Below are 27,671 nucleotides of genomic sequence, written 5' to 3' on the forward strand. Positions count from 1 at the left end.
CTCCACTGGGAGGGCTGGGATCCTCCAGGCATCTGCAGCTCAAAGACAAGGAGACACTGGCAGCTTGGAGGAGAGTGTTTCAGTCCATTACAAAGAAAGCTGTGAGTTCCCGAGTCCTCCACGTCACCCTTTAATGTTCCCAGCAGTAAGAAGATGGGCTACAGAAAGCCAATTACAAGCAACCTTTCTGGCTGCAGAGGAAAATTCAAGGCTAAATGCACATTCACTGCCACTTTCCTAATAGGATCTAATCACACAGGCGGCTAATGCTTCTCAGGGAAGGGGGGTTAATGCTGGTTCCTGACATGTACAGCTTGGATTAAATCCTATTTGCACCCAGCACTGGGGATCCCTCCCCCACCACACACACACAGACGCATGCAGAGAAAGAGACCCACTCCCCTCCTCCTTGCCATTCGGATTATTGCCCCTGAAAATTTGAGTAGACACATAGCCCCATGGCTGGTTTATTATTCACCAGGAGAGGTTCTTGCTGGGTGCAGTGAGATGCAGGGGACCTAATTCTTCTCTCACTCACCCCATTGTGAACTGGGAGTAATCTCACTGAAGTCAAAGGGGTGACACCAGTTCCACACCAGTGTAAGAGGACCATCAGGCCCAGGGAGGCCAGCTACTTGTCCTGAGGGCACAGTGCGTTGGGTCAGAGCGGTACAGGAAAACCAAGAAAGAATTCTTCCACTCCCAGCCCTTTGCTAGAGCACAAACACCTCCATCCCAGAGCACCCAACAGCCCCTCTAAAAGCGGCAGGAGATCCCAGTATCCCACAGCATGCTGGGGCACCGGCCCAGTGCCTGAACTGGCCAGCCTACCCCTTGGCTAGAGAGTGAACACTGTGGGTCCAGGTCTGACCTCACACTGGTCTTACCCCCTCGCTCCATTAACAATGGCATGGACACTGGCATGGCTGAGAGGAGCATCGGGCCCCTTGCGTACCAATGTCCATGAAGCCAAGCAGGCAGGCGGGTTTCCAAAGGAAACTCATCTGTGCGTCACTCACTGCCCACGATACTCCCCCCGGCTGGTGGCAGCATGCACAGGTGCGCCAGCAAAGGGGATCTGTGTGCCACACCCAGCAACCCGCTCTCTGCTCTCTCCCTGCACAGCCAGACAGATGCGGCCCTTTGTGCACTCAACCTGAGATCCCAGAGGGCTGCATGGTACACAAACCCTGCAACATTTCCCATTACATTTTCCACTCTCAGGGTGTTTTGTTTTTAGTGCATGTTTGTGGTTAAGGGCAAGGGGCCAGGATAATACAGACTGCAATTCCTCCAGTTTTCAGCCCAGTGTGTCCTGCCGGTGACCTCGAGCCTGGCCTGGGCCCCTCCTCCAGAGGGCAGAATGGTCCAGTGGACAGGGCACCGGACAGGGAGTCAGCAGACCTGAGCTCTCAACTCAGCTCCTTCTCTTTAGGCAGGTCACTCCCCTGCCCTGGCTTATGGTGCTGACCAGGCTCTTGGGATGAGAGGTGCTACGTAAGAGCTGGGCATTGTTATTATGGGGCATGTCACGCTCCAGCATCAATGGGTATTTTGCCTTTGTGCCTCAATGCTGCTGTTTGCTTCTTCTTGCTGGCTGGCTTGATCTAGGACTGGGTCAGGGTGAGTCAATCCCTCCGCAGCACCAGGTGACAACACATTTCAGGTCAGAGGCACCACCCCAGCTAGTGCTGATGCTGTGAAGTGTAAGGTGTCAGACACCAGCCAGGTAAATGCTTTGTCTCCTCCCCCTTGTCTGGCTAGACTGCGAGCTCGGCAGGGCAGGGATTGTCTCCAAGGCCTTGTCTTCACACAGGTGCACTGTTTTCATTCGTGCTTTAGATATGGACTTAACTTGGTGTAACTTGTGTTTCCAGACAAAGGCCTTGTCCTGTTTCTGGACAGAGCCTAGCACAACAGGCTCCAATCCCAGCTGTGCTTTCCAGGTACTTGGCTTAGGAAAACATCATGGCCATGCTGTCCGGCTCAGGGGTTCACAAAACATGAGTCAGGCCCCTAGCCTGCAGGACAGTAAAAAGGATGGGGGAGTGTCTTTCTGTTCATTTTGTGCTTTTAAGCATTTGGGGTCCCGTTCTCTGCAAACAGGAGTGCGAGAACTGGCTCTGGCCCTGTCCGATGACAGGACACTGGGCTAGATGGGCCATTGGTCTGGCCCCGTCTGGCCGTCCTTAGGAGGGCATGGAGGGCAGCTTGGAAACTGACTCCTGATAGGTGTAACAGTCAGACAGCCAAGAAACAGAATCCAACACTGATTATTTGTAAAAAATCTGGTTTCTGGGGCCTGACTCGTGCTTTGGGAGCATTGTTAACACTGGGTTCTGCCATGTAGCACTCACTCACACGGCTCCTTCTGGCTAATCACCTGCTTGGTGTGTTTTTAAGGCAGCTCCCATTAAATCTGGAATTTTCTACCTTTCCTCTGCTCCTAAACTTCCGCGGAAGTCACAGATTTCCCCCCCAGAATTCCAGCTAGTTCATATAATCCTGTCCATGACTAGAACACACATTGTGTGGTATCTGGCACTGCAGTAGTTCACCTCCACATCAGCAGCCAGGAGAAGGGCAGTGGTGCTGGGACAGACAAAAGCAGGACTGCTTGGGCAGGTCATTTTGAAACCATTTAAAAAAAAAAACCCCACCAGATATTCCTACACGGTACAGAAACCTCATCTACAAACCATTCAAATGCCCTCCACTGACAACTGCGAGAGGCTCTGATGACATGGGCCGTTAGCTGCAGAGGCAGCTACGTGTGGACGCTGAGCCATGAGTTTAACAGAACTACGCGTTGCTGCCCACAGGAATGGTGAAGGGCAGCCCTGTGGCTAAAGCATTGGGCTGACCTGGTTCTGCCACTGACCCCCAGGGTGACTTTGGACAAGTCACTGGCCCTCTTTGGGGAGAATTATCCTTCCTTTCTCCCAGCCTGCGTCCATTTAGACAGGGAGCTCCTCAGGGCAGCCTCTGCCTCTGACCAGGGCTTGGTGCAGCCCCTCGTCCTACGGAGGGGCCACTATAATGCAAGGAACAGAATGCAAAGGGGCTGAACCATGTGAGTTTCAGCCTTTTCCCTTCCAGTACCATGTCTTGCAGCACTGACCTGCCTGTCCACCCGGGTTCTGACACGAAAGACTCGGAGAAAGCAGGCCTGACGTTTCCATTTACAAGACAACAAGAATTGTATAATTTAAAGACAGAAGGGACCCGTCAGTGCAAGACTGTGCCTTATAGCATATTTTCAAGTGCTTTGTCAAGTCCAGTTTTAAATGTCTCAGGTAATAGGGCTTCTGCCACTTCCCTTGGGAAAGTATTTCACCAGCTCACAGGTCTCACCATTGGGACATTTCCCCTGGTATTCTGCTTATATTTCCCATCTTGGTTGTTGGCAAAATGAATTGACTTTGAAGTTCTGGAGGCACTGTGTTTTCAGGGCTTCAGGGCAGCACCAGGTCATAAATCCTCCGGACAGTCCATGCTCAAAGGGCAATCACTGGCATTTCGCCCTGTGACAGCAGACCAGCGCCGAGGATCTAGCTGCACCTGGAGCTGTTAGCAGGAGAAGCCACAGCCCCACTAGATGCCTGCCTCATCCTTAGTCACTCTCACTCTGGGAAGAGAAAAGGGAGGAGAGCACTGGTTAGACAGGAAACACCAAAGCTTCAAGCAGCACGCTCCAGGGTTGTGTTGATTTCCATGATGCACCACAACTGCCCGTAACCCTCTGTATAGGCAGTGGCACAGAGGCAGAGCGGTGCTGCGGGGAAGGGATGTTTTGGTCAAAAGGCACTGAGTCAAACCCCAGTCTTTGGGGAAGCACCAGGGGATCTGCAACACCCACAGCGGGCAGGCAGGGTCCTGGGAAAGGCTGGTGCTCAACATGGCTGCCTGGGCCAGCCTGGAACCCGTGCCTTTGCAGAGTTATTGCAGCCCGAACCCCGTTTTCCTAACAACCTGTCTGCAATGCCATAAAGACAATGGGAGAAATCCTGCCTTCAGGGATGCTGTAACTCCCCTGAGCTAGACACCGTCACTCTGGATTTACAGCAGTGGGACCAAGAGCAGCATCTGGCCCACTTAGCATTCCAGGGGATGAAGCTTTCACCCCATAACTCCCGATGAGCCAACGTGAGGCTCTAGGGCTCGCACTTTTCCTCACTTCCCTCCTTGCTGCCTCTGTCTCAGCAGGGGCTCCCAAGCCAGGACACAAGCTGGAGGTGAGGCGAGCGCTCTGCCAAGGGCCTGCGGCTGATGGCAGTTGCAGCACAAGAGTCAAGCCACCAAGGTCCTTCACGTTTGTTTGGGAGCCATCTGGAAAGCCTCTGCTCTCGCCAGGGTGACTGACCGCGGCATTCGCCTGCATACATGGGGCAGAGACAGGCACTTTCCCACTGGAGCTCAGTCCTGAGGCCAGCTCACCTCCATTTTGCTGTGAATCCAGCTGAGGAGCTCTGTAACTTGAGTGTAAACCCCGGGCTTGTTCTTCTGGCCACAGCCAATTCCCCAGCTCGTCACTCCGGCCACGTACCACCGGCTGTTATCCTCGCAGACCAGGGGGCCGCCGCTGTCACCCTAGAGCGGGAAGGCAGAGTCAGGAGAACTCGGAGGGAGACCCCGCCGTGCACTCAGTTTGCAGAGGTCTCGGGTCACTGCACAGCTGGTGCACACTCCAGGGTGCCGCCGGGTGCAGTGCCCAGAACACAGCACGTCTCCAGGAGCAGCTTGACCACACGTCTGTGCTAAGACGGGGGGTGTCTGTGGATCAATGTGGTGCCCACCCCCCTCTAGCCAACCCCCACCCCTGCTTAGGCTGCAGACCCTTCCAGACTAACATTGGCAGAAACCTCACCTGGCACGAGTCCCTCCCTCCTTGCAAGTACCCTGCACACATCATGCGGGGGGTCAGCTCGCCTTGGTACACGCTACTGCTGTTGCAGATCTTGTAGTCGATCAAGCCCACTTCCGCCTCCCGCAGCTTTGGGGAGGTGTTCTCTGGAACAGTGACAGAAAAGGGACAGGTGAAGCAGTGCCCTTGGCTTGCGCACAGAAAGCGAGTCCCTGGCCACCTGCTGTCACCGCTAGATCGCAGGCTGCAGGCCCCCGGCACATCACAGCCGTAAGTGAAGGTGCCACAGGGATCACTGTAACGTACGACTGCACTGAATACTGAATGAGCTGTTCGTACTACAGAATCCCACAGCAGGCAGGTCGCTGGCTCTTAGCCGTGCCCACAGAAAGGTATTCTCTGAAATCGTATGCCCTGTTTCCATCATTCAGACCACTGGGCTTCCTCTCACAGACATCTTCATGGTGGCTTCACAGATTAAAGTCACCTTAGCAGAACTGGCCACCAGCTTCAGGCATGTTCACTGTGGGGGTCCTCAGATCGGGACCTGTAGGGCCCTGATATTACAGAGGTGCTGAGCCCCCCTGGACTTCCATCAACAGCATCTCAGCGCCTCTGAGAATCAGGACCAGCAGGTCTCAGGTTGCGCCCCTCAGAACTGAGGCACAGAGTCATTGGCCCAGACTGAAAATTCTGGCTCCCCCGTATCCTGTAGCATGAAGCATAGCTGCCTTTTCAGGCCTCCCCCATGGTGCTGCCCGGCTGGACTGAGGCCACAGCAGGGCATGTGGCCCCTCCCCAAAGGGAATTCAGATTCAGTCCCCACTCTCACCTTCGTTCTCACTGGTTTTGCCAAAGCCAGTGATGAAGCACGTCCTCCCAGCCTGGAATGTCTGGCCAGACATCGGGAGACAAGCGGGGCGGACCTGCCCTGGGAGAGAGGAAAACACCAAACAAGGAAAGAGAGTGAGCCTGACACGCACCAGGGAATAGCTGTAGTCACTCGTATTCCAGCAGCCTCCGCAGGGAGCGTTGTCGTCTGAAGGACCTAAACTCGGGTCTTGTCTCACTAACCATCTGTCAATGGGTGGCCCCCTGGAGTGCCCTCCTGTGGCAGGCCACGGCAGAACTGGTGCATCTGCCTCAGTTTCTCCTCTCAGGTAACCCAAGGACTCTGCCAGGCTCTCCTGCCTTGGGCTGATTTATTACAGAAGCATAGTGTAAACAGTCCCTTTATCACCCCAGTGCAAATAGTCCTTCAAATCACATAGCCTCTCAGCCACTGACGGAACACATGCCACCTTCCGGCATCTTCCGCCACACCAGACTCTGTCAGCCCTCCTATGTCCCTCAGCCAGGACAGGCACCCCAGCCCTTCCAGCTGGACTGCACCCACTCTTCCCAGCCTCTCTGCTGGGAGATCATCCACTCCAGGGAGCGCCCATCGCGCCCCTTGGCCCCCTCACTGCTCCCCGGGGTTCAGCTCTCCAGCATGCAGATGTCAGTGGGTAAATTTCTCCGCTGCTCCCACACCTGAAGCCCTCTCCGGTGTGGGGAGGTCAGCCGGCAACCCCCTCTTGCTGCTTTCCTGCCTTCCCCCACGATACACCTCCTGGCTCCAGCAGCTCTCACCTGCCCCTTTTCCTGACCCTTGCTCAGGCAGCTCTGATTCACCAGCCCTTTCCCTCAGATTGTCCCTGGTCCTTCACTGTCCAGGGGCTGCCCTGCCCCCTTGCCTGGACAAAGGGGAGCAACTGTTCCGGCACAAAGGATCCAGGGCCAGCCACCCTGTGACATCCTCACTGTGACCAAGCCAAGCGAGAAGGCTCAGCAAGCATCGGCCTGGGGCGCACCTCCCCGGGGGCTGGGAGGCATGAGGCCCATGCCCGGTGTGCTCCAGGAGCCCCACACTAGCCCACACCACGTGGCAATGGCTGTCAGGCTGGTTCCTTAGCACTGGACGGAGCCGTTTTCAGATTACACGGAGGGAGGGGAAAATTCTTGGCTGTAATAGTGTTTGGACGGCGCTTCCAGGGGGTGCATTCATTGGTGCTATTCGAGTCTCATTCCCAGGTCATCTGCCCAGCATCCCATTAGCCAGACCCTAAACCGATCTCCATAAACATGCCTACGAAGATCCCAGGACCCACTTTTACAGGTATAAATCAAGAGATGTTCTCTGTATGACTCAGCAGTGCAGGGCTGTTCACCCCACATGCCCATGGTGCCCAGAGGGGATGACAATAAACACCCATTTAACGGCTCAGCAGTACCCCCTTGGCCTTCTGTCTGCCCGGTGACGGCTGTCAGCCCCGGTCCTGCCGCCGGACGTGCAGAGGGTCCCTGTGCCTGCATAAAGCCCCACTGTCACCCTCAGGCTCTGCAGGGAGACGGTCTCCGTGTGGGCATGCTCAGTACAGCGCTGTGCACCAGCTGGGCCTTACCCTGATTACAGGCAGAAAAGTGCCTGTGTAAAACCGGCACCTTCTTACCGACGGCATCTGGCTCCCCCCTGCTTCTCATGTGTCTTGGAGTCAGACCTCATTGCCCAAAGACGCTTAGCCCCTGCCTGGCCTGTGGAGCCGGAGCCGCTCTGGCTGGCCAAGTCAAGCAGACGCACAGGCCCTGCAGCTCCCAGTCTGAGGAGGGTGGGAATTAGCCTCACCCGATATCGTTAAGGGCGTGGCAAGTTTCACCAGCGCGATGTCGTAGTCGTCATAGTCATCACTGTAGTTGGAGTTGATGATGATCTGGGAGGTGGGGATGCCCTTGGCAGGATGAAGCAGGTTGGAGGCCCCGGCATACACTTTCCACTCATTGAGGATCTTCACGCTGTTCCTAAGCAGATGTAGACAGGGGGATGTAATGCAGGGACTGCCCTGAGCAGCAGGGCCAGATTCCAGCCTCCCTCCAGCACTTAGTTTCAAGGACTGGAGTTAAAAAATTGGCAGGAAATGCTCTCTCCCAGTTTTGTTCAGCTCAGACCCCGCTCCCTACCAACTTCTCCACCATGCCAATTGAGGTTTGGGTTGCTCAGCCCAATCCAAGCAGGACTTATGTCTGAGCCTGACCGGTATACGCAGGTCAGCGCTTTAATTCGCCCCCTTCAAAGGCAATGTCCCTGTTCTCTTATCTACAGCGCAGGTCTCAGCTGTACATTCTGCACAGATGCTGATTTCTTATTCCAGGCATTGGCCCCGACGTGTGTGTTTGCTATTGGCTTTCTGTCTGCGTGCCCCTAGCCGTGGATGCATCCACCTTAAAATGATTACATATAAACCGAGGGCCTGTGCAAGGATCGGCTACTGGTGTGCACTGAGAGCTGCAGCGGGCCCCAGGAGCCGGACTGGGCTGGAACACAGCTGTGATCCTGCCCTCTAGTGGCTGGCAGCTAGTGGAAATTCTGTGTTAGCTCTTGTGGTGGGGAGCTTCCAGTTTGGGTCCAAAGTCCCAGCAGAGAGAGAGAGCCAAATTCTGATCCCAGGTGACATCAGCGTTGATCCATAGTGACTCAAGCTCCAGCAGAGTCTGTCTGCATTTCAACCCTGTGACCAAGAGTGGAACATGGCTCCCGATAACTCCCATCTTCTGTTCTCCTCACCTAGGCCTTTCCCGTCATCAGCCGCAGCTAAACCAACCCTTGCTGGCTGCACCCAACACAGCCAGTTAGCAGGCATACCACTTACATGAAAAAGCAGTGGGCAGCTGTCAGCACCCACTGGGTATCAATGACTGTCCCCCCGCAGATGTGGCTCGGCCCGTACTGGAGACTAACTTGCCAGGGCCACTTACTCGCCGAAGCTTCGTTCCCCCCAATGATCCGGCCAGAAGTCCTTTGTCCACAGCCTGAAGGAAGAGAAACAAGCTGAGGAGCCAAATCTTCCCGTGGGAGCCTGAGGGGAAACTCAAAAAGGTCCATTAGCTCAGTCAGGTGCCTCAACAGGAAAAATCATGCCAGGCCCACCTGCATGTTACAGGATCACCTAACAGATCGCACACCTGGCAAAACGTGCTCACGGATAACACTCCACCAACAGGGACAGAGCATTTAACACACCAGACCAGAGCAGTGGCCCATCGGTTCCAGTATCCTGCCCCCAGCTGTGGCAACGGCTTTCTGCTTCAGTGGAACTGCAAAGAGAACCCAATAATACCCTAGACAGCTGTACAATGCTGGCTGCATGCTGGGAGGAGAGTCTAAAGTCATTCAGCCTCCACTTTTACAATCCAGCTGGACAATTGGACTCTCTGACCCCTGCAACTTTGAATTGCATGGGCTATTACTTACACCCACAGTGAAATAGGGTAGCTATTATGCTAAGTAATATATATTCCACTGAGCTGGAGGGGTAACAAAAACGGGCCGGTTTTGTTCAATATCTTCATAAATGATCTGGAGGATGGTGTGGATTGCACCCTGAGCAAGTTTGTAGATGACACTAAACTGGGAGGAGTGGTAGATACGCTGGAGGGGAGGGATAGGATACAGAGGGACCTAGACAAATTAGAGGATTGGGCCAAAAGAAATCTGATGAGGTTCAACAAGGACAAGTGCAGAGTCCTGCACTTAGGACGGAAGAATCCCATGCACAGCTACAGATTAGGGACCGAATGGCTCGGCAGAAGTTCTACAGAAAAGGACCTGGGGTTACAGTGGACAAGAAGCTGGATATGAGTTAACAGTGTGCCCTTGTTGCCAAGAAGGCCAATGGCATTTTGGGATGTATATGTAGGGGCATTGCCAGCAGATCGAGGGACGCGATCATTCCCCTCTATTTGACATTAGTGAGGCCTCATCTGGAGTCCTGTGTCCAGTTTTGGGCCCCACACTACAAGAAGGATGTGGAAAAATTGGAAAGAGTCCAGTGGAGGGCAACAAAAATGATTAGGGGACTGGAACACATGACTTATGAGGAGAGGCTGAGGGAACTGGGATTGTTTAGTCTGCGGAAGAGAAGAATGAGGGGGGATTTGATAGCTACTTTCAGCTACCCGAAAGGGGGTTCCAAAGAGGATGGATCTAGACTGTTCTCAGCGGTAGCGGATGACAGAAAGAGGAGTAATGGTCTCAAGTTGCAGTGGGGGAGGTTTAGGTTGGATATTAGGAAAAACTTTTTCACTAGGAGGGTGGTGAAACACTGGAATGCGTTACCTAGGGAGGTGGTGGAATCTCCTTCCTTAGAAGTTTTTAAGGTCAGGCTATACAAAGCCTTGGCGGGGGTGATTTAGTTGGGGACTGGTTCTGCTTTGAGCAGGGGGTTGAACTAGATGACCTCCTGAGGTCCCTTCCAACCCTGATATTCTATGATTCCATGATAAGAAACAGGGACTTTTTGCTTATATATTACAGTGACAGACACCTTAAAAACCCCGAGTTGTGACAGACAGATAGGATACAGAGATGACTAGATTAGGATAGATGAGCAGTTCTAGGGGCAGGCCCCTAGTATTTACTTGTATACGTTTACAGAAAGTGAGCACATAAATAGACAATAGCACAGACTGATATTTTCAGTCTGTCAAGAAAAAGAAAAAGAAAGAAAGAAAGAAAAAGTGTACAACTGTGATAAAGAAAAAATGGCAGTTGACATGATGTCACATGAGATCAGCTGAGCTGATCTAAATTTTGTGAACTGAAATTTTTTGTTAAAATTTTCATTGAAAATTCAAAATTTCAATGAAAAAAATAACCTCCTGAAAAGTTTGGGTGAAAATTCTCTCACTTTTCCAACCAACTGCCGAGAAACTGGGATCTGGCAACATTTCCAAAACCCAGTAAAACCATTTTCACATGATTTTCACACCAGTTCTTTCAGTGGTTTCGAGACCCGCTCTAGACCCAGCTCTCCTGTCACCATGTCTATGCTTTATGGCAATGGTAAAACCTCCCTCTTACTTGTGCATCGGAGGGAGACGTATTTTCCCGTGGGACACTTGGAGCTGCAGGAGAGAACAAAACAAACGAGAGACAAAGTCAAACATGGACCCAGGCTGAGACAGCACAAGAGAAAGAGTCCGAGTGGATGATCCCTCACCCTCCTGTCCATCCTAACATGCTCAGCCAGCATGTAAGCAACGCAGATTCTCTCTTGTTGTTCAGTAAAGAGAAATGGGAGTTCTCTACAAGATCACGTCTCCCCTTCAATTCCTGGAAAATCCCTTCAGGTTGCCTCTCTCTGTCTCACAGCTGCAGCCCCACCTCTGGCAGGTGCACACAGTGGCAGACAGACAGAGGATGACTATTTTGGAGCCACTCCAGATTTACACTGGTGTAAAGTGAGACCAGAGTTTGTTGTTCCAAGGTGTTTCGGCTCCCTTAAGCACCAGGCACCCGTGGGTCATTGCTAAAGCATGGGCCACTCTCCAGCAGGCTCAGACCTGCCCTGACTTTCCTTGCGGGTACATGAAGTTTTGCCTGGGTTCCCGCCGCAGAACGAGTGCAGGGGCTAACTGCACTTCATGGTTCTCTCAGAAATCCAGCTGACGAGAGACTGCTCAGATTGCTCCTCTGGCCGTTAGCGCTCCCATCCCATCAGGGCTGCGGAGGTTGTGCTACAGCCCTCCCCTCCCTTTCCTGGAATTGCTGGAAAAGCTGCCGTGGTGGAGGGGCTCCGTGTGCCCCCCTCCGAGCAGGGCTGCCAGACTGGGCCAAGGCGACACAACACTGTCTCCTTTCTAAAGCAAAGAGCCCAGTCTTGCCAGGTTGCCATCTCTGGTGCCCAGCCCTGCCCCCTGTTTTTGTTCCGGTGTCCACAACGAACTCAGGCCTTTTTCCCCCCGAGTTCGTTCAGAGGGGACCGTGCAGCGAGTGCCATGGGCAGAGAGGGGCCCCGAGGGCACTAGAGGACACGGGGAGGAGCAGGGAAAAGGCAACTGATCCTCTTCATTACCTGTTGAGACTCTGCTGGATCGAGGGGTGCTCCTTGGTGACAGTGAGGCTTTTGCCAGGGAAGGAGGCTGGCACGTACTCTGTGCTGAATGTGCTGGGAGGAGACAGAACAGACATGTCATGCTGCCAGGGTTCCTTAATTCTCGCTCCGCAAAGGGAAAATCAGGCATGCAGCAGAGGGGCTAAAATCCCGTAGCCCAGAGCGGGGCATCTCCCCCCGCTGCTGCCACTCACACTGAACTGCAGGGTGGTGCTGTGATGGGGCCCTGGCACTCGAACCCCGCAAAGCGCTAGTTCACGAGTACCCCACTCTGGATTAGAACCTGGGTCTTCACCCACTGTCGGTTTAGAACAACCCCCTGCTTGGGTCACCAGAGGGGCTTGAACCCAAGCACCCCAGAGCAAACAGCAAGGGCCTCAAAGGTACAGCTCCACTGCAATAAAAGATCCATGGCTTGGGCTTGCAGGGCTGAGGCTGCAGGGCTAAAAGTTGCTGTGACCCTCCCCCTTCCCAGGGTCCCTGAGCCCAAACATCTATCCCACAATTAAAGAGCCCCATGAGCCTGAGTCAGCTGACCTAGGCCAGCTGTCGGTGTTTAGTTGCAGTGGAGACAGACCCATTAGCTGGCAGCTGCAGTAGCCAGATGTGAACCACCCACTAGAGGGTAGCAAAGATCCAAACTCCTAAAGTGGGTTGCACTTAGTGTGACCAGACTGGAAGTGTGAATAATCGGGACAGGGGATGGGGGGTAATAGGTGCCTATATAAGACACAGCCCCAAATATCAGGACTGTCCCTATAAAATCGGGACATCTGGTCACCCTAGTTGCACTAGAGCTAAGGCTGGTCTATCCCGGGGATTTTTGCATTGCTGCACTGACAGTTTAGCCATACAGATGCAAATCCTAGTACACACGCACTGCACTAGTGTAGAAAGTTATTTGCACCATTGCTTGTGAAAACAACCTGGGTAACCTGCACCAGTTCAAGTCACTTCTTGCAAGGGTCCTGTGCATCTGCACTGGGGGTGGGGGGGAGTTTGCAATGGGATAGTGCAGCTACACGGGGGTTTCCCACTGCAGACAAGTGCCTTGACTCCCCTTCCAATAACAGCCGTGCATGGATCAGTGCTATTCCCCGCCATTCCCAGGTCAGGTTCCCCTTGCTGCAAACCCCAGGGTGACTTAGCGAACGCCATACAGAGGGAAGGTGCAGAGAGAAACAGGAGGAGTCCATGCAACCCTCAGCAGCTAGCAACCACAGAGCAGCGGCAAAGGAGGGGGAAGTACCTGGTGGCCGGAAGGAAGCCATTGTGGGAGAGATTTTCAAAGAACAAAGGGCTGGTAGGGGCCAGTGGCATTGCCTGGGGGCTGAGTACTTCACTCTCCCTTGTGCCTTTGGAAAGCTCCCCCTGGATATGGGGAGCCCAGGAACAGGTCATTTTGGGCGTGGGCTGGGTTTCTGGCTTCCATCCCCCATCACTACACGCACAGTGCCCGTCTCTGGGGACCTACCTTTGAAATCCCAGTTGCTGGCAGGTCTTCCTGGAGAAGGAGTCGTTCCAGGCGCTGCTGCAGACAGGCAGCCACTGATTCTCGGTGCTGGAGTAGACGTGGAGCAGAGACTGATCCCACCTGAACCGAACTGCAGCCCAGAGGAAGAGCAGCAGAATCAGCAGGGGCTCCAGCTCAGCCTCTGAGACGGGCACCTGGGCCTGGCAAGGAGCCCAGCCCACTTGTACCAGGCCTGAACTTGGGCCCTTGTGTCATGATCATGCACAAAAGCTGGCAAATGACCAGCCTGATTCCCCTCTCCTGCCCACAGGTGTAAATCAGGAGCAGCCCCTCTGAATTGACAGAGTTCAACGGGCGCCAGGCCCAGGGGGGTGAGGAGAAGCCCGCCCTGCGCTTTGCATCCATGGGCATGGCACATTCTGTGAATGGATGTGCAGCGTGACTGTGAGCTCCACCCCAGCGCCAGGTGACAGCTGGGGACCAAAGGCCTGTTTCTCCAGGGGGCAGGGGCAGCCAAAGGCAGAACTAGCATCCTGCGTGCAGCCCCAGCCAACGTGCCTCACCCTGTTCACTGGAAACCAGTGCAGGGAGAGCCCAGCTCAGCCTCTTTGTCCCCTCCAGCCTTGATCTCCCTGAGGTGCTGTCAGCGGGGCCAGGTGTGTGTAATTGGTGCCAGTTCTGAATCCCCCTGGGAATTGGGAGCACCAGCTAACCCCACACAAGCCTCACCAGAGTCATCACATGCAGCAGCTTCAGGCACTGCCCAAAATGTGAGAGCAAACATCAGGTCTGTGGCTACACCCTGCCGGCCCAGCCGCTGCCCCCTCTCACGCCAGGGGCCCCAGCTCCTCCCAGGTCCTGCACATCGGGGGTCCCAGCATTCCCTGGGCCCCATGCCATCTTTGGCAGCAGTGCAAACTCCTGCCCCAGAGATCTGGTCACGTCTGGGGGCTCGCTCGGAGCCTAGAGCACAAGGCCCTAAGACAGGGCATGGATGAAAGCTGCGGCATGACTCCAGAGCCTGTCCCGCTCCCCACTCGCCCTGCGGGACACCTGCGTCCCAGCTGTGTTACCGCAGTCCAGCTCATCACTCTTCTGGGAGCAGTCGACCACCCCGTCACAGCGTACGGCTCTGTGGCTGCAGCTCTCAGTTGGCTCCTTGTACAGAAAGCCGGTGTTGGACCGCCAGAACAGGACTGCAAACACACAGAGGTGAGCTGGAGAGAGTTGGGTGGGAGGTCACCTGCGCTGGGAGGGGATATTTCCGGCCAGCCAATTCCATCCCAGGCCTGGCAGCTCCTTCACCCCAGGCCCCAGACACCCCAGCTGGTGCATGGTCAGGGTTGCACTAACCTGGGCTGGATTCTTTGGAGCAGTCGCTGTTGTGGTTGCTCCAAAGTCCCGGTCAGGGGCATAGAGAGGATGCTCCCCAGGCACAATCCCCCTCACATGGTATCCTGCTCCAAGGTTTGCAAGCAATAAAGAGCAGGGTCACTCAGCCTGATGCCCCTCCCCCCGATGCCCCCACACTCAAGCCAAGTGATTGTCAACTCAAGCCCCCACCCCTATATCAGTGCTACAACCCGCCCCAACCCCTGCTCTCCATGAGGAACTGTCTGGAAAACTGGGCAGACAAAACTCTTTCTGAAACCTCCAGAACCTGGCCCCCTAGAAACGCAGCCAGGCTCAGTCCCGAAGGGTCACAGACCCACACGCACTCAGACGACGTGTGGCCCATTTACGGTTTGTGCTGGGTTCAGGCAAAGCTCGGTGGTCGCTAGGAGGAAGCAAGTGGAAGTCAACTGAGTTTCCCTTTGCAGTTTTGGGCTCCCCTGAACCAGAGCTCAGAGGGACGTGAATCCACATGGACGACACCCAGAAAAGAGTTCACAGTCCAAACACTGAATGCAACGTCTGAGCCTGGATCATGGTTCACAGCTCAAACCTCAGGCTGTTATAGGCCAAATCTGACTGGGCATCTTCTGAGCCAGGGTTCTGCCCTTGGGATCTCAAGGTCAGATCCAGAGTTTGCTTTAGGCCAATCTCTAGTTCACCTGATCCCCACCCTTGTTCCAGGATATCCAAAACTGCTGCATTTGACTCAGCTCCATTCAAAATCCATTCTCACTTCACGCAGTTTTAATTTGCATCTGCAAAATATTCGCCCAGTAAAAATGTTTTGAATCCACTTGATACAGCACGGGCTCAATAATGCAACTGATAAAAGGAAAACTAGCAGCTAGATTTGACAAAGGAATTTTAAAAAAATAACCGCTTCATCATCTGTAAAACCTGGAAAATAACTTTTCGGTCTCTGCTGATTTTCCCTTTCCATTTGGTGAGCTCTTACTAATTCCCCGCTGGCTGTGTGCCTGGCACAGAGATTAACTCAGAGTAGGAGGGACTAGCATATGTGCTGATGGCTGTGGCCACACCTGAAAATATTTACAGGAAATGGAAAGTGTTGGCCTTATCTAAACATCTAACCATCTGCCTCTGATTACTTGGGTGCATGTCACATCTAAAACACTAGGCAGAAAGATGTTGTTTTAATTTCCTTGTGAAATTCTTTGCTCCCAGGTGTCCAGCAGATGTCAGGAAAACTCAAGAAATAGAAGGATGGAGGCATCTCACCACCTGGGCCATCTTTCCAGGAATCACATCCTTAGCACTGCAGCTGCATTGCCTCCTTCTGACAGCCAGGCAGTGCCATTATGTGCTAGCCTGTAGTTCCCAGGCTGTGGCTGGAGTTGACAGGAACAATTATCAAACCCACCCAGGGGGATATGAAGAGCTAGAAGGAGTGGGGACCAGCTGAGCTCCTAATTAACCCCCTTCTAGTCTGTTATCAGTCTCAAATCAATGGTGTTAAACCAAGAGGTTGTATATGATGCAGAAAATACAGACCATAAATCTCTAGTCCATGTCTGTTAAGCTGAGCCCAGAGTGGAACATCAGATCTGAACCGTCTTCATTCTCAGGGGAACTTTGGACCCAAATCAGAAAATCCCAGCTCATGTCCCTCTATAACGGGCCAATCTGAGCAGCCTTGAACTTTAGAGGAGCATGGGTGCTGACACAAGCTTTACAACAACTCAGACCTATGTCTCATTGCACGATGGGACAGGCCAGAGGTATGCTGGGCAGGTTAAAGAATGTGAGAATGGGGAAATGGCTTTCATTTCTGGCTCTCCAAAGCCCACTGGAATCAGTGAGAGTCTTTGTATTTATTTGAAGGAGCTCTGAATCAGGTCCTTAAGTACTTGTCTTCTTTTCAGGGTTAGCTCCTTACTCATAGTGGGTAGGGGCGTTTGCCAAGTAACTCGGGTGGAAAGGCTAAGACAACTGTTCTGGGTGAAACCCAGATTTCTCAGTACATGAACTGTGTATAGAAGAAGATAGTGTACTCTCACAGGAGTTTAATGAGGTGTCATTTTAAAAAGTGTAGATTAGCACTAGAATCTGTTAAAAATAGAAAGCAAATGCATATCCCAACAGCAGGTCACTAGACACTGAAATTCAACACAGAAATAATCTTTCCACGTAAAAATGCACCACCGCTCACTACAGTGACATCGCCAGTGTGCAGTAATGCTAACACCAACAATAATTTACAACGCAGCGTTTGGGCTGCGCACAGATGCAGTTCTGGGATGGGGAGAAGTGGGGATTTGAGGGAGAAACTTTGGCCAATCCCCTATGCTTAGGCAAAGGGCCCCAGGGCAGGTGATGCCTCTGCTGAGTGTACAGGCCCTGTGAGTTGAGAACTACACATTCAGGCGCATGGAACCCCGTTGGTTCCTCACCCATGGCTAGCAGGGCCAGCCCGGCTCAGCCCCAGTGAGAGTTCCAGTATTAGGAAATGTGAAGGTTAGGCCACTGAGCCATCCCCTCCTGCCACCGCAATCTGAGCAGCACTGGAGAGAGCTCGAGGAGTTTGTCAGATGATTATTTCTGCAGGGATTTTCTCCATTTCCTTTTACAGGCTGTCGGGTTCCCTCCTGTTAGCGTTTCTAGTCCCAGAACCCTGCTGGCAGGCCAGTGGCTGTGCTTGGCCTGCCCAAACCCAAAGCTGGGTGACATATTTCCCGCAGCGGGCCAAGCCCCTAGATGGGCGCAGGGACTTGGCCTGCACCCCAGGATATGCCAGTTTTGCTGGTGGCTAACGAAGGGGAAAGGACTCACAGAGCAGGATGAGGGCAATGAGCAGGACTATCAGAAAGGAGAGGCAAAGGATCAGCACCAGCTTCTTCTGGCCCATGCACGACGAGGCCTTGCACCTTGCCGCTGGGGACACTGGAGATTGGGATGACAGAAACACAGTTACTAGCACACATGGTTGCCAAGACAGTCCCAACGGAGAGGAGGGATGCTCAGCCCTTTGGACACGGCAGTGGTGTTACCTAGGCCTGCGGAGGGATGTCTGGGGATGTGCGATTGCTCCTTCGCCAGCAGGCACATGCCATTTCTGACAGGCAGGGGAGCAGGTGTCCCTAACACACACCGTTCCTTCTACAGCCCAGGGATCCCAGGCAAGCTGCTTCCCACTGTGACTAGACCTCCGGAGAGCAGCCTGGGCAGAGGCAGTGCAAGGATCCCAAGGCTTCTCCTGCCAATACGCCCGGGCTCCTGCTAGGGCTGAGAGAGGCTTCGTTCTCCTAGCACATTCATTCCTTGGTCCCTCTGCTGGGGCTGACAACCCAGCTGCTCACCCCAGTGTTTTCTGGGACCCAGAAATGCAGGTCACATGGGCCACCGCACAGCGGCGCTCCGTCACGGCAGACGTGGGCTGGATTTGAACTGGCAGCCTCCAGGTGAAAGGCTAGATTAGCCCATACCATCATTGTCCCCATTACGGGTAATTTTAGTGTAAACCCTGGTTCTCACAGGCAGGATGTACAGGCCATCCACGTCACCTCCCCATTCCTCAAAGCAGGGCGCATCCCACCCTTGGGCCAGGTGCAGAGGTGATGCACAAGGTGCTGTGAGTACAGCTCCTGACACTAGCCAGGTAGAGCCAGGCCACAGGCATCTAAGTGAGTGCAAAGGAGTGTAACGTACACCCCTTACACATCGCTCTGCAGGAGGGCAATGCCCCTGGGCATTCCCTCCCCTCCTTCCACTGCTGCCACCGCATCCCACAGGCTGCAGGGAGCCTGCCAGCTCCCTGCTGAGGGTGTTCCTTTTAGCCAGCCGAGGGTGATGGGACACAGTCACCGGTAGCTCTCCATATGAGACTGCACCATCCAGGCCTATCTCCCAGTCAGCTCTCCCAGCGTGGCAGGAGCTAATGCATGAGCGACTGGGGCTCACAATTCCAAGGCTGGCTGGAAGCACACGCCCAACCTCTCCAGGAAGCAAGGACTTCCCAGTAGCTGTAGCTGCCAAGAGACCTGCCCCACCCATCTTACTTGTGTTGTCACAAACCACATATCGTGGTGGAGCCAGTCCAGACTCTGGAGCGCACGGCATGAAGTTGCTCCCACAGACCCTCTCTCGTGGATGTGCAGACGGGGTGGTGATGGGGCAACTGACTCACAAGGCATAGGGGTTGGGAGCGAGGCTGCTGTTTGGCAGAGCCAGACTGATCTGTAGGTAAAGAAAACACCATCACTCACACACACTGCTGGAGATTCCCTGATGATAGCTCCCTGTAGCCAAAGGCCAGCCTGGGTGCCCAGGGAAAGCTAGAAGACTTGCCTTCATGAAGCAAGAGCTCATTTATGCAGCCAGGAAATCCAAGTAGCAGAGCTTCCCGAAGGAGCTGGCTGGCTTTGGCAGCCGAACATCCCAGCAGATGTACCTCCAGAGTACAACGGGCCAGCTTATGGAGGCAAAGAAAGCCCAAGAGGTGCCTCTTCCCAGAGCTCTTGTTGAGCTGGAAAATGCTGAGCGTCTCTGCAAAGAATCATGCTGCATCATTCTGGTTTTTCTCCTTTTGGAGGCTGACAACCAAATTTTCCAAGCTGATCACCTAGCTCAGGGCATCTGATTACACGTTTGGTACTCAGCTCAGTCACTGGTGGCTCGTTTCCCTGTCCAGTGTCTCAGTGCCCATATGAGAACCCAGGTGAGGAATTAGGTGCCCCAATTTATGTACCCAGGTTTGGAAACTGAGTATCTATCATTATATAAGTCCTCTGAGTCACTCATTCAGAAAATGCCAATGTAACTTCCAGTTGTTATTTAGTAACATTTCATAATTGGTGTTCCAAGCCCGAAACTTCCTGAGCCCTGGAATGCTGCTCTGCAATTATGTCACAACTGATCAGTGTGAATATGGGACTAAATATTTATCTCCTCTACCCAAATTCATCTCTCCTGAGTGCTTTATTAATTTAATCCAGATACGTGTGTCATGTTCCCCCATTTCTCCTTGGAGAGAGCCTGAGCTTTGAATTTAGAACAAACATTGGTTTTGCTGCTAATGTGGGTTCTGTTTTAAATCCCTGGCTAATTTTAGCAGTAAAAAAGTCACATGCAACAGAGAACTTGCAAAAAAGAAAATTTCACTTGTGCAGGGAGGGAGCCCAGGAATGGTGCAGCAACCACCAGAATTTGCTATGAGTCAGCCTTTTGATATAGTTCGTGCAAAGGGGAAACAAGTCAGATGTTTATGGTTCATAAACATTGAGTTCATAGTTCCTTCTCCATATGAAAAATGCAAGGGCTATATCCTTTGGGGTCTTTCTCCTGGGGGGGTTCCACTCATTTTCAGTGCTTACTTATGATTTGTCCCACAGAAACTCTCTCAAAACCTTAATTCGTGACATAAGCAACAGACCTGGAAAGATCTGGCTTGACCCAAATCAGCTGCTTCCCCAGCGAGGTGCTGAGTGAGGGAGAATACTCACCCAATGAAAGAAGGCAGAACCATTCCATCATCAGGACAGACATCCATTGTTTAATCTGAGATCCTGGGCACTAACCTTTTCAAGGGCATTGGACACATCACTGTGATGGAAGTGAGCCTGAGCTGTTAGGTTTGAGCCTGAACCATTGGCCTTTGGGATTTTTCTGATGCCCATCTCTACACAACATACAGTATCACAAAGGAAGGGTGTATGCCATAAGCAAGGGACATGCCATCGGACAAGCCAGCGCTTAATACCGTTCTGCCAACCCCAAACATTCAAAAATCGTGAGTCAGGCTCCAAAAAGTCATGAGATCAGCTTAAATTCATATCTTTGGAGTTTCTTCCATTTGCCCTCTGGCTTAAGAGCCTGTAGGGGTCACTTTTTCAAGCTTGTCTCCACAACCAGGAACTTCCTTTTTTAAAAAATGTAAACTGAGATGCTGGTGTATTCACATGACTGCAGGAGCTTGGGCTTGAAGAAAACCACCGAACAGCCTGAGACTCATGATGAAATCACAAGAGCTTATAATGCAGTTAATATATTACCCTGATTCCAGCTGAATTTTCTTATTTAGGGTTTTATTTAGCCTAGTTTTGCCCAATTTGCTATGGGAATAGCAGATTCTTTCATGAGTGCATTGAAAGGCTGTCACATTTCACTGTAGACTCAGTAAATACCTTCAAGCCCTTTGTTAAAATGTAATATTTAGCTTCCTTGGGTGAGTCACCACAGATATCCCTACCCCACCTACAATCAGACTATTTTCTCTTTTTTCTCATTGGTGGAGTACAACAACATCACAAAAAGCTGCTGGGACAGGGCTCTCGGCTTGCCTACACTTACCACTTCCAGAAGGTGAATGACTGATTTGTCAGTTCTCTGGCAATTCAGAAAAATTGTAAAAAATGTTTTGGATCGACTTGAAAATGAAATTTTTGGCAAATCATAATGCTGAAAAAAAATCTTGTTTTGGGTCAACCGAAGTGTCTCGTTTGGATTTTTAGCTTTTCTTAACATTTTGACATTTTTTAGATACAACTGAAGGAAATTTCTGAACCAGAAATCCTTTCAGATCAAAACATCAAAATATTTTGACTTTTTTGGAATTTGTTTTGTTTGTTTCTTTTAAGCAATTCAGTGAAAAATGACACAAATTCAGAAAACGTTTCGGCCAAAAAATTTTGCTCCACTCTACTTACACCACTCTTGCAACACTCTTAAAATGAAGGGGTGCCTCCTTCTTGAGCCCTGCCCTGTACATCACCTGAGAGCTGTTCTGATCAGGCCTCTTAATCTAAATGGGAGCCTTTCCCCTTTAGCCTTGACTTCAATGGGCTTTGGATCAGGCCCCACAATCCCAACCTTTTGGAGGTCTCTTCCAATGTTACATGGCTGAGCCAGGCCATTGACTGAAGTCCCCTTAAATCTGGTTGTACCGTGTGGTGTTTGTGGGTCTTGCTGTCCCTTTAAAAACTCGTCAAGGGGATTTAACTGAGCGACACAAAATGATGAAAGGTGGAGTGAAAGCTGCCCATCCCAGAACACGGGCAGTCTACGTACAACACACAGCAGTAATGCTGGTTCACCCAGTGTCTAGCCTGCCCATGGAATTCACTGCACAACAGGTCACTGACTGAAAGATTGTGGGTGGGTCACTGACTGAAAGATTGTGGGTGGGTCACGTTATGACAATTCTAATGACCAACCCCAGTGGCTCACAGCCAGTGCCTCACTGGGGAGGACAGTGAGGCACAGAGGAGTTAGTGTCAACATTTTCAAAAGCAGTGGCTAATTTTGGGGGCTCAGCATGGTGCACCAAAGCCAGATTGCTAGGGATGCTGAGCACCCCACAGGCCCCATGGGCTCCAGCCGGAGTTGTGAGTGCTCAGCGCCTCCTTAAATCTGAGTGTCTCAGATTGAGCACCCAAACTTGCATGGTCACCCTTTAAAATGTTAGCCAGAGGGACTTGCCCTGCAGATCTGGGAGCAGAGCTCTCTGGGATTCTTGGCTTTCAGTCCCATCAGACCACACTGCCTCCTTCAGTAACACGTACAGGCATCTGAGGCCCCGATCCAATGCCCATTGAAATCAATAGAAAGACTCCTGCTGACTTCAGTAAGCAATGGTCAGGTCTTAAGCTAACAGCAATAAGGCCAGTCAAGCCTCATGCTTCAGTGCATGAGCTAAGCATCTGCGTGAGGCCGGAGGGGGGTGGGGGGGCGCAAACCCTCGCCCAGACAGAGCCAGCAGCACACTGGGGGTTCTTCCCTCAATAGGGAAGAGAGGCCCCGTCCTTCTCTACAGAGACCTAAGAGTCTCTATGTGCGACTGCTACCGCGGTGACCTCAGCATCACTCCTGACCAGCTAGTCCCTACACCATCAGCACAACCAGTGAGCAGCCAAGGATTAAGCAAGCTGTGAGTCAGGATCCCGAGTAGGGTGAGAAAGGTGGGCTGTGAGTGGCTCTCTGCCCTTCCCCCAAAAACACACAGAGGAGCAGAGAGGTCACTTCCTACCTGTGCCCCTCCTGAGGCTTTCACACTCCTGGAGTGGAGGATAAGAAGGGCAAGTTTGCCTTACTGTCATTTCCCACAGGACTTGGCATGTCACGGAGTGGCCCAGGGGCTGAGCTATTTTTAATTCCACTGAAATAACCAGCCTCCCTTCTCAGATCCTCCCGCAGAATAGTGTGGCTAACCAGGAGCAACAGGGGCCTGAATTTCAAAAAGGTCCACGCTCAGCTGAACCCATTTTCTGCACAGCCGGAGCTCCTTGCAGTCCCATGAGCAAAGCTCAGGTGGGAGTTCCCGTATTGTCTCGTTGGGTTCATTGGAGGTGGGACTTGTGGCAGACCAGACTCCAGAGAGAGCAAAAAAAGGTCATCTCTGTGTACCAGGTGAAGGAAGGTTTAAGTGGGACTTAAGTAGCACAAGGGGCTTGTGCTGTCTTCTGTCACCCAGACAACATGGAGTGAGAGTTGCTGGCCACTGAAAAAGTGTGCTGGGTAATGCACAAAGGGCCGATCTCAAGTGTGAGCGTGGTTTGAGCCAAACCTGTTACTGAGGTCCTGCTGCAGGGCTGAATCTTCCATCCAAAGTACAAGCCAATTTCAGGAGGCCACTGCAAATTTAATAAATGGCTGTACCAAGAATTCATGTGCTGTGCACAAAACGTTGGGATAGAAACAAGGAGGAGAGAAACTAGAAAACTAACGGGCCAGATCCTCGCTGTTGTCAATCCGCCCAGCACCACTGACTCAGCAGAGGATCAGGCCCAAGAGGTTTGAAGTAGAGCTGGTAGAATAATTTTCTGCTGAATTTCCTGATATTTTGCAAACCGATTTCTTGACAGTTCTTGATTCTCATTGTGTGCCCTGTTCCTGGAGATGGGGGGCGGGGGGAGATACATACACGAGCAGCGCTTTATTAACTGTTTGCCCCTCTCCAGTTTTACTCTTTGAATTAAAACTGGAGCACGTCAGCAATGTAGATTCATAGATGTTAAGGCCAGAAGGGACCATAATGGTAAAATCCAGGCTGCCCTGTTGCTTAGCACAAGCCAGAGAACTTCACCCAGTAATTCCTGCCTCAGTCCCAGAACTTTTGCTTGAGCAATAGTGTAGCTTTTCAAAAGAAATCTCATCTTGACTTAAAGACTGCAAGTGAGAAACAATCTGCCATGTCCCTAACATGAAGTTCACAAGGTAGGGAGACCCGCCACAGAGGGAGAGCATGGGCCGAAGCCCAGTGTTCAGAATCAAACAATGACAGGAAGGCAGATGCAAGAGACAGTTAGAAATTGTCTGCACCTTCAGAGTGGGTGTTTAATTCAAAATGAAAGGACACCACCAAAGGGCTTTAGAAACAGAAAGTCACAGGAATCATTTAAGTAGCAGTCGCATAAGAGGAATGAGATCGGTGGCAGATCAAACAACCCATGCGGTTTTGAATTAGTTGAAATGAGCTGCCTAACTATCTGCTCTTCTTCTTTCCTATTCCCCGGATCATCACACAATCTGCTGTGAGCCTCTGAACTCATTTGCCTTTCTCTGAGCTAGAGTGTAAACAGGGGCCTGGCTCTTGTGTGTGCTTGCACAGTGCGGCTGGAGCCTGATAAATAGTGCATTAACATAATAATAGTGACACTACTGACTGCCTAGCAATTGGCAAAATTCCTCCCACTGCAGAGCCAGCACAAGGTTTATGCCTCACTTGCATCTGCAGGATGGGATTAAGTGGTCAGTAGGCCCCTGTGCTGGCCAGAGTTTTACCCATTGTGAATATAAACAAATGATCCCTTCTCATGCACTATCACAGGAGGAAGTTGAGGTCAGAACATAGACAGTTTATAATGAACCAAAACCTGTGGTGTGACGAAGTAAAACCAAGCATGCTTGATTCTGCAATGCTATCTTGGATTTTTCCTCTGATGCTGTCAAGTACCCTGGGACAGGCAGCGGTCTATTTAGCACCCAGGCTCTGGGATTCTGAGCAAGGAACATGGCCATCAGTCACAGTGACTTCTCCTCTTTGAAATCTGGTCGGACACTTAGAGACCAGATGCTTTAGAAGATGCCAGCACAAAGAAGGGAATAATGCTGACATATTAAGGGAAGTTCTGCAAGGCTAAAACATTGGTTCTGTGTTGAGTCAGCTGGAGCAGGTCAGAAACGGATTCCTGCAAGTCAGTGAGACAAGCCCCTCATCCACAAATCTCAAAGCCCTCTGTAAAGGGAGTGAGCACCCTTCCACCCACTCTACAGATGGAGAAACTGACACAGGGAAGGGGCTTACCCAAGGTCCTGCAGTGAGTCAGCAGCAGAGCTGAGATCAGCCCTCAGGATTCCTGACTCCCAGGTCCATGCTTTCTCAACTAGAGGGTAAGCCAAAATTGCCCAGTGTGACTGCCTGAAGTTAGGTAATTTACTTGATATGTGAGTGTCCAAATGACTGGTCTGATTTTGCAAAGGTGCTGCTCTTCCCTTGCCTTCTAACGTCACTCAGACCTGGACTCAGCTTAGGCCAGACTGCGGGATTGATACTGGGCAGCGGGAAGCTACATTGGCCCAGGGGGAGCTCCAGAAGTGGCTGTCCCTCCCCAGCACATAGGAGGGGTGTACTTGCTGCACCAGCACGAAGGATGGTGAGTGCTGTCAGCACGCCCTGGGATCCTAGAGTCATCAATTATAGAGCCATAAGGGACCCCGGTGATCATCTACCTCCTGCCTAGCACAGGCCCTCGGCCTTGCCTGCAGTCACTCCTGTCGGAGCTAGAGCTGACTGTTTAAAAAACACCCCTTCTTGATTTAAAAATGGCCATGCTGGAAAACCTACCACCCCCAGGTGAGTTGCTCCAAGGGTTCATTACCCTCGCTGTTAAAACCTGCATTTTATTTCCCGTCTGAATTCGTCAATTCCCAGCCATTGGCTCGTGCTGGACCTTTCTCTGCTAGATCAAAGAACTCACTATTTCTTCAGGTCCATGTTGGCCCTAATGATCCAGTTTCCCCATAACCTTCTCTTGGTTAAATGGAACAAGTCCCCTGAGCACAGGGGGTGTGTTCTATTGCGGCTCAGCACCGTCACAGGCAAAGTCCAGCCTGCCCTTTCCTCCTTGCTGCACTTTCTGCCACTGCCACGGGGCCTATGCATGCCCAGCAGCGGGACTAAGGTGCGCCACCCGCAGAGTGGGGCCAATGTCCAGGGGCTGAGGCCGGGGCACAGACAGGGAGGTTTCACCACGACAAGGAACCTACTGTGCCTCAGTCGAAGTCGATGCAGCTGTTCACCCAAGAGGCTGGTTCTTTCTGCTTGGTACCGTGCACAGGGGACCGTGGTCACTGCTCGCCAGACAGAAAGGGAGAAGGCCAGAAAGAGGAGAGACGATTGTTGGATGTTTTCTGCAAAGAGCAGTGGTTCTCAAAGTTTTGTACTGGGGACCCCTTTCACACAGCAAGCCTCTGAGTGCGACTCTCCCCCCTCTTATAAATTAAAAACACTTTTATATATTTAACACCATTATAAATGCTGGATGCAAAGTGGGGTTTGGGTGGAGGCTGACAGCTCGCGACCCCCCATGTAATAACCTCGTGACCCCCTGAGGGGTCCCAACCCCCAGTTTGAGAACCCCTGGCTAAGAGGGTGAAAATCATAATTAGAAATGGGCAGCAGGAGTGGAGAGCTCAGGACTCAGGAGTTCCTGGCTCCCAGCCCCATGCTCAGATCACACTGCCTCTCTGTACCAAACACAGGACCACATACTCTGTGGGAGCACATTGGTGCTGCTCCATTGACTTCACCAGAGCAGGGTGAATTTACACTAGCCAAGCATTTGGCCTTTTCCCTGGTCCTTGCACTTCCATGAGGTCTTGGTCTATTTCACCATGAAATATCAATGCCACTGAGTTAAAAGTAAGATCCCCTTCGCTAGCACAATGCCACCATCTTCTTGGCAAACACTCGTTAAGCCTTAAAGCGCCTTCTGAGGGAGGTAACTATTATCCTGCCCCTTTTACCAATGGGGAAACCGAGGCATGGAGCAGTGATGGTCAGTGTCAGGGAATAGAACCCAGAAGTCATGATTCCCTCCCTACGCCATCAAATTCTCCCATCTCTTACAAAAATGCTGCCTGGAGAGGAACGTCCTACAGAATGGGCAGGAAAACAAACCCAGGTTCCCCCCCAGAAATTACCTGTCGTGCAAACAAAGCAGCTCGTTAATTAAACACTGATCTCAGGGAGGCTACTTCCCTGCATTGCTAACTCTGCAAGGAGCTGGAGGAGCTAGCTTACCAGATAGCTGTCCCGTTCCATGGCCGCCACCAGGGCTGGAGTCCAGGGATTACAGTGCCGCCAACTCCATGGTTTTCTGGAGAGTGTCGGATCCAAAGAGCACAGGCAGTTCTGCGGGAATGGAGCAGGAAGTCTGTCTGCGCTCGCACCTGTGTGGTAACTGCCAGGGTAATTGACAGAGGAAAACCGGCCTGACCTGTCACTCAGCTCTGCTGGCTGTTTGTTTCCAATTACCCAGTAGGTAGTGTAAAAATATCTGCCTTTTACAATCCGGCCCATCAGCCAGTCCTGCCTGCTCCTGACAGCTGGGCAGGGGTGTCTTTATACAGAGGCAACAGAAACTTGGTAGGAACCTGGCAGGGGTCCTAGTTCTCACCACAGGGTCGGACGTATCTTTCTGGAAGAACAATTCCCGGACACCCCTAGTGAGTAGCCAGATAATCTGTTATGGGCAGTGACACTCAAAGCCTGTGGGACCCTCAGAGGTTTTATTCCATTCAGAGATGGTCTGTTCAAGGCAAGTCTCACATTGAGTGGCTCGCAAATGTTCTCCCTGAGCTCAGAGCCACCCCAATCCTCCCCTTAATTGCCTTCCCCTGAGAGCAGCCCAGTTTCAAGTGAACTCCCATGGGCGTGAGGTCACACTCGTAAGGCTCCTAGCTGGAGAGTCTGACTCAGAGGACACAAAGCAGGTGCTGTCATGTCACGCCTCTTCGCCCGATCACTTATTGCCAACCTGGGTGAAAGGGACCC

At 52.1% G+C, this 27,671-nt stretch overlaps 1 protein-coding gene across 4 annotated transcripts; it reads right to left on the reverse strand.

Moving 5' to 3' along the window:
- Window positions 1-3,215: 3,215 nt before the first annotated feature.
- TMPRSS13 (transmembrane serine protease 13) lies at window positions 3,216-27,048 on the reverse strand. 4 transcript variants are annotated; one of them, XM_084611920.1, is made up of 15 exons: window positions 26,919-27,048; window positions 25,883-26,026; window positions 24,921-24,999; window positions 18,679-18,856; window positions 17,453-17,563; window positions 14,341-14,463; window positions 13,268-13,397; window positions 11,755-11,847; window positions 10,761-10,804; window positions 8,551-8,710; window positions 7,530-7,702; window positions 5,697-5,795; window positions 4,868-5,010; window positions 4,438-4,590; window positions 3,216-3,628 (listed from the first exon to the last, which is right to left on the reverse strand). In XM_084611920.1, the coding sequence occupies exons 4-15, from the start codon at window positions 18,737-18,739 to the stop codon at window positions 3,614-3,616; spliced, it is 1,305 nt and encodes a 434-aa protein (XP_084468046.1). In that variant the 5' UTR covers window positions 18,740-18,856; window positions 24,921-24,999; window positions 25,883-26,026; window positions 26,919-27,048; the 3' UTR covers window positions 3,216-3,613. The 4 variants fall into 4 exon arrangements, with proteins under 4 accessions (XP_084468046.1, XP_084468045.1, XP_084468044.1 ...); XM_084611919.1 differs by lacking the exon at window positions 24,921-24,999 and having other exon boundaries at window positions 25,883-25,966; XM_084611918.1 differs by lacking the exon at window positions 24,921-24,999.
- Between the last annotated feature and the right edge of the window lie 623 nt (window positions 27,049-27,671).

Source organism: Lepidochelys olivacea (assembly GCF_965140295.1).
Source record: "Lepidochelys olivacea isolate rLepOli2 genome assembly, chromosome: 22".
NCBI lineage: Eukaryota > Metazoa > Chordata > Testudines > Cheloniidae > Lepidochelys > Lepidochelys olivacea.

Excerpts from the sequence above, each read along its gene's own strand:
- TMPRSS13 (XM_084611921.1), bottom strand. The coding sequence starts at position 18,739 with ATGCCGTGCGCTCCAGAGTCTGGACTGGCTCCACCACGATATGTGGTT. Across the intron at positions 13,398-14,340 it reads GAGTGATGAGCTGGACTGCG|TTCGGTTCAGGTGGGATCAG; the intron begins GTAACACAGCTG and ends TCTGGGCTGCAG. Across the intron at positions 5,011-5,696 it reads CAAAACCAGTGAGAACGAAG|AGAACACCTCCCCAAAGCTG; the intron begins GTGAGAGTGGGG and ends TCACTGTTCCAG.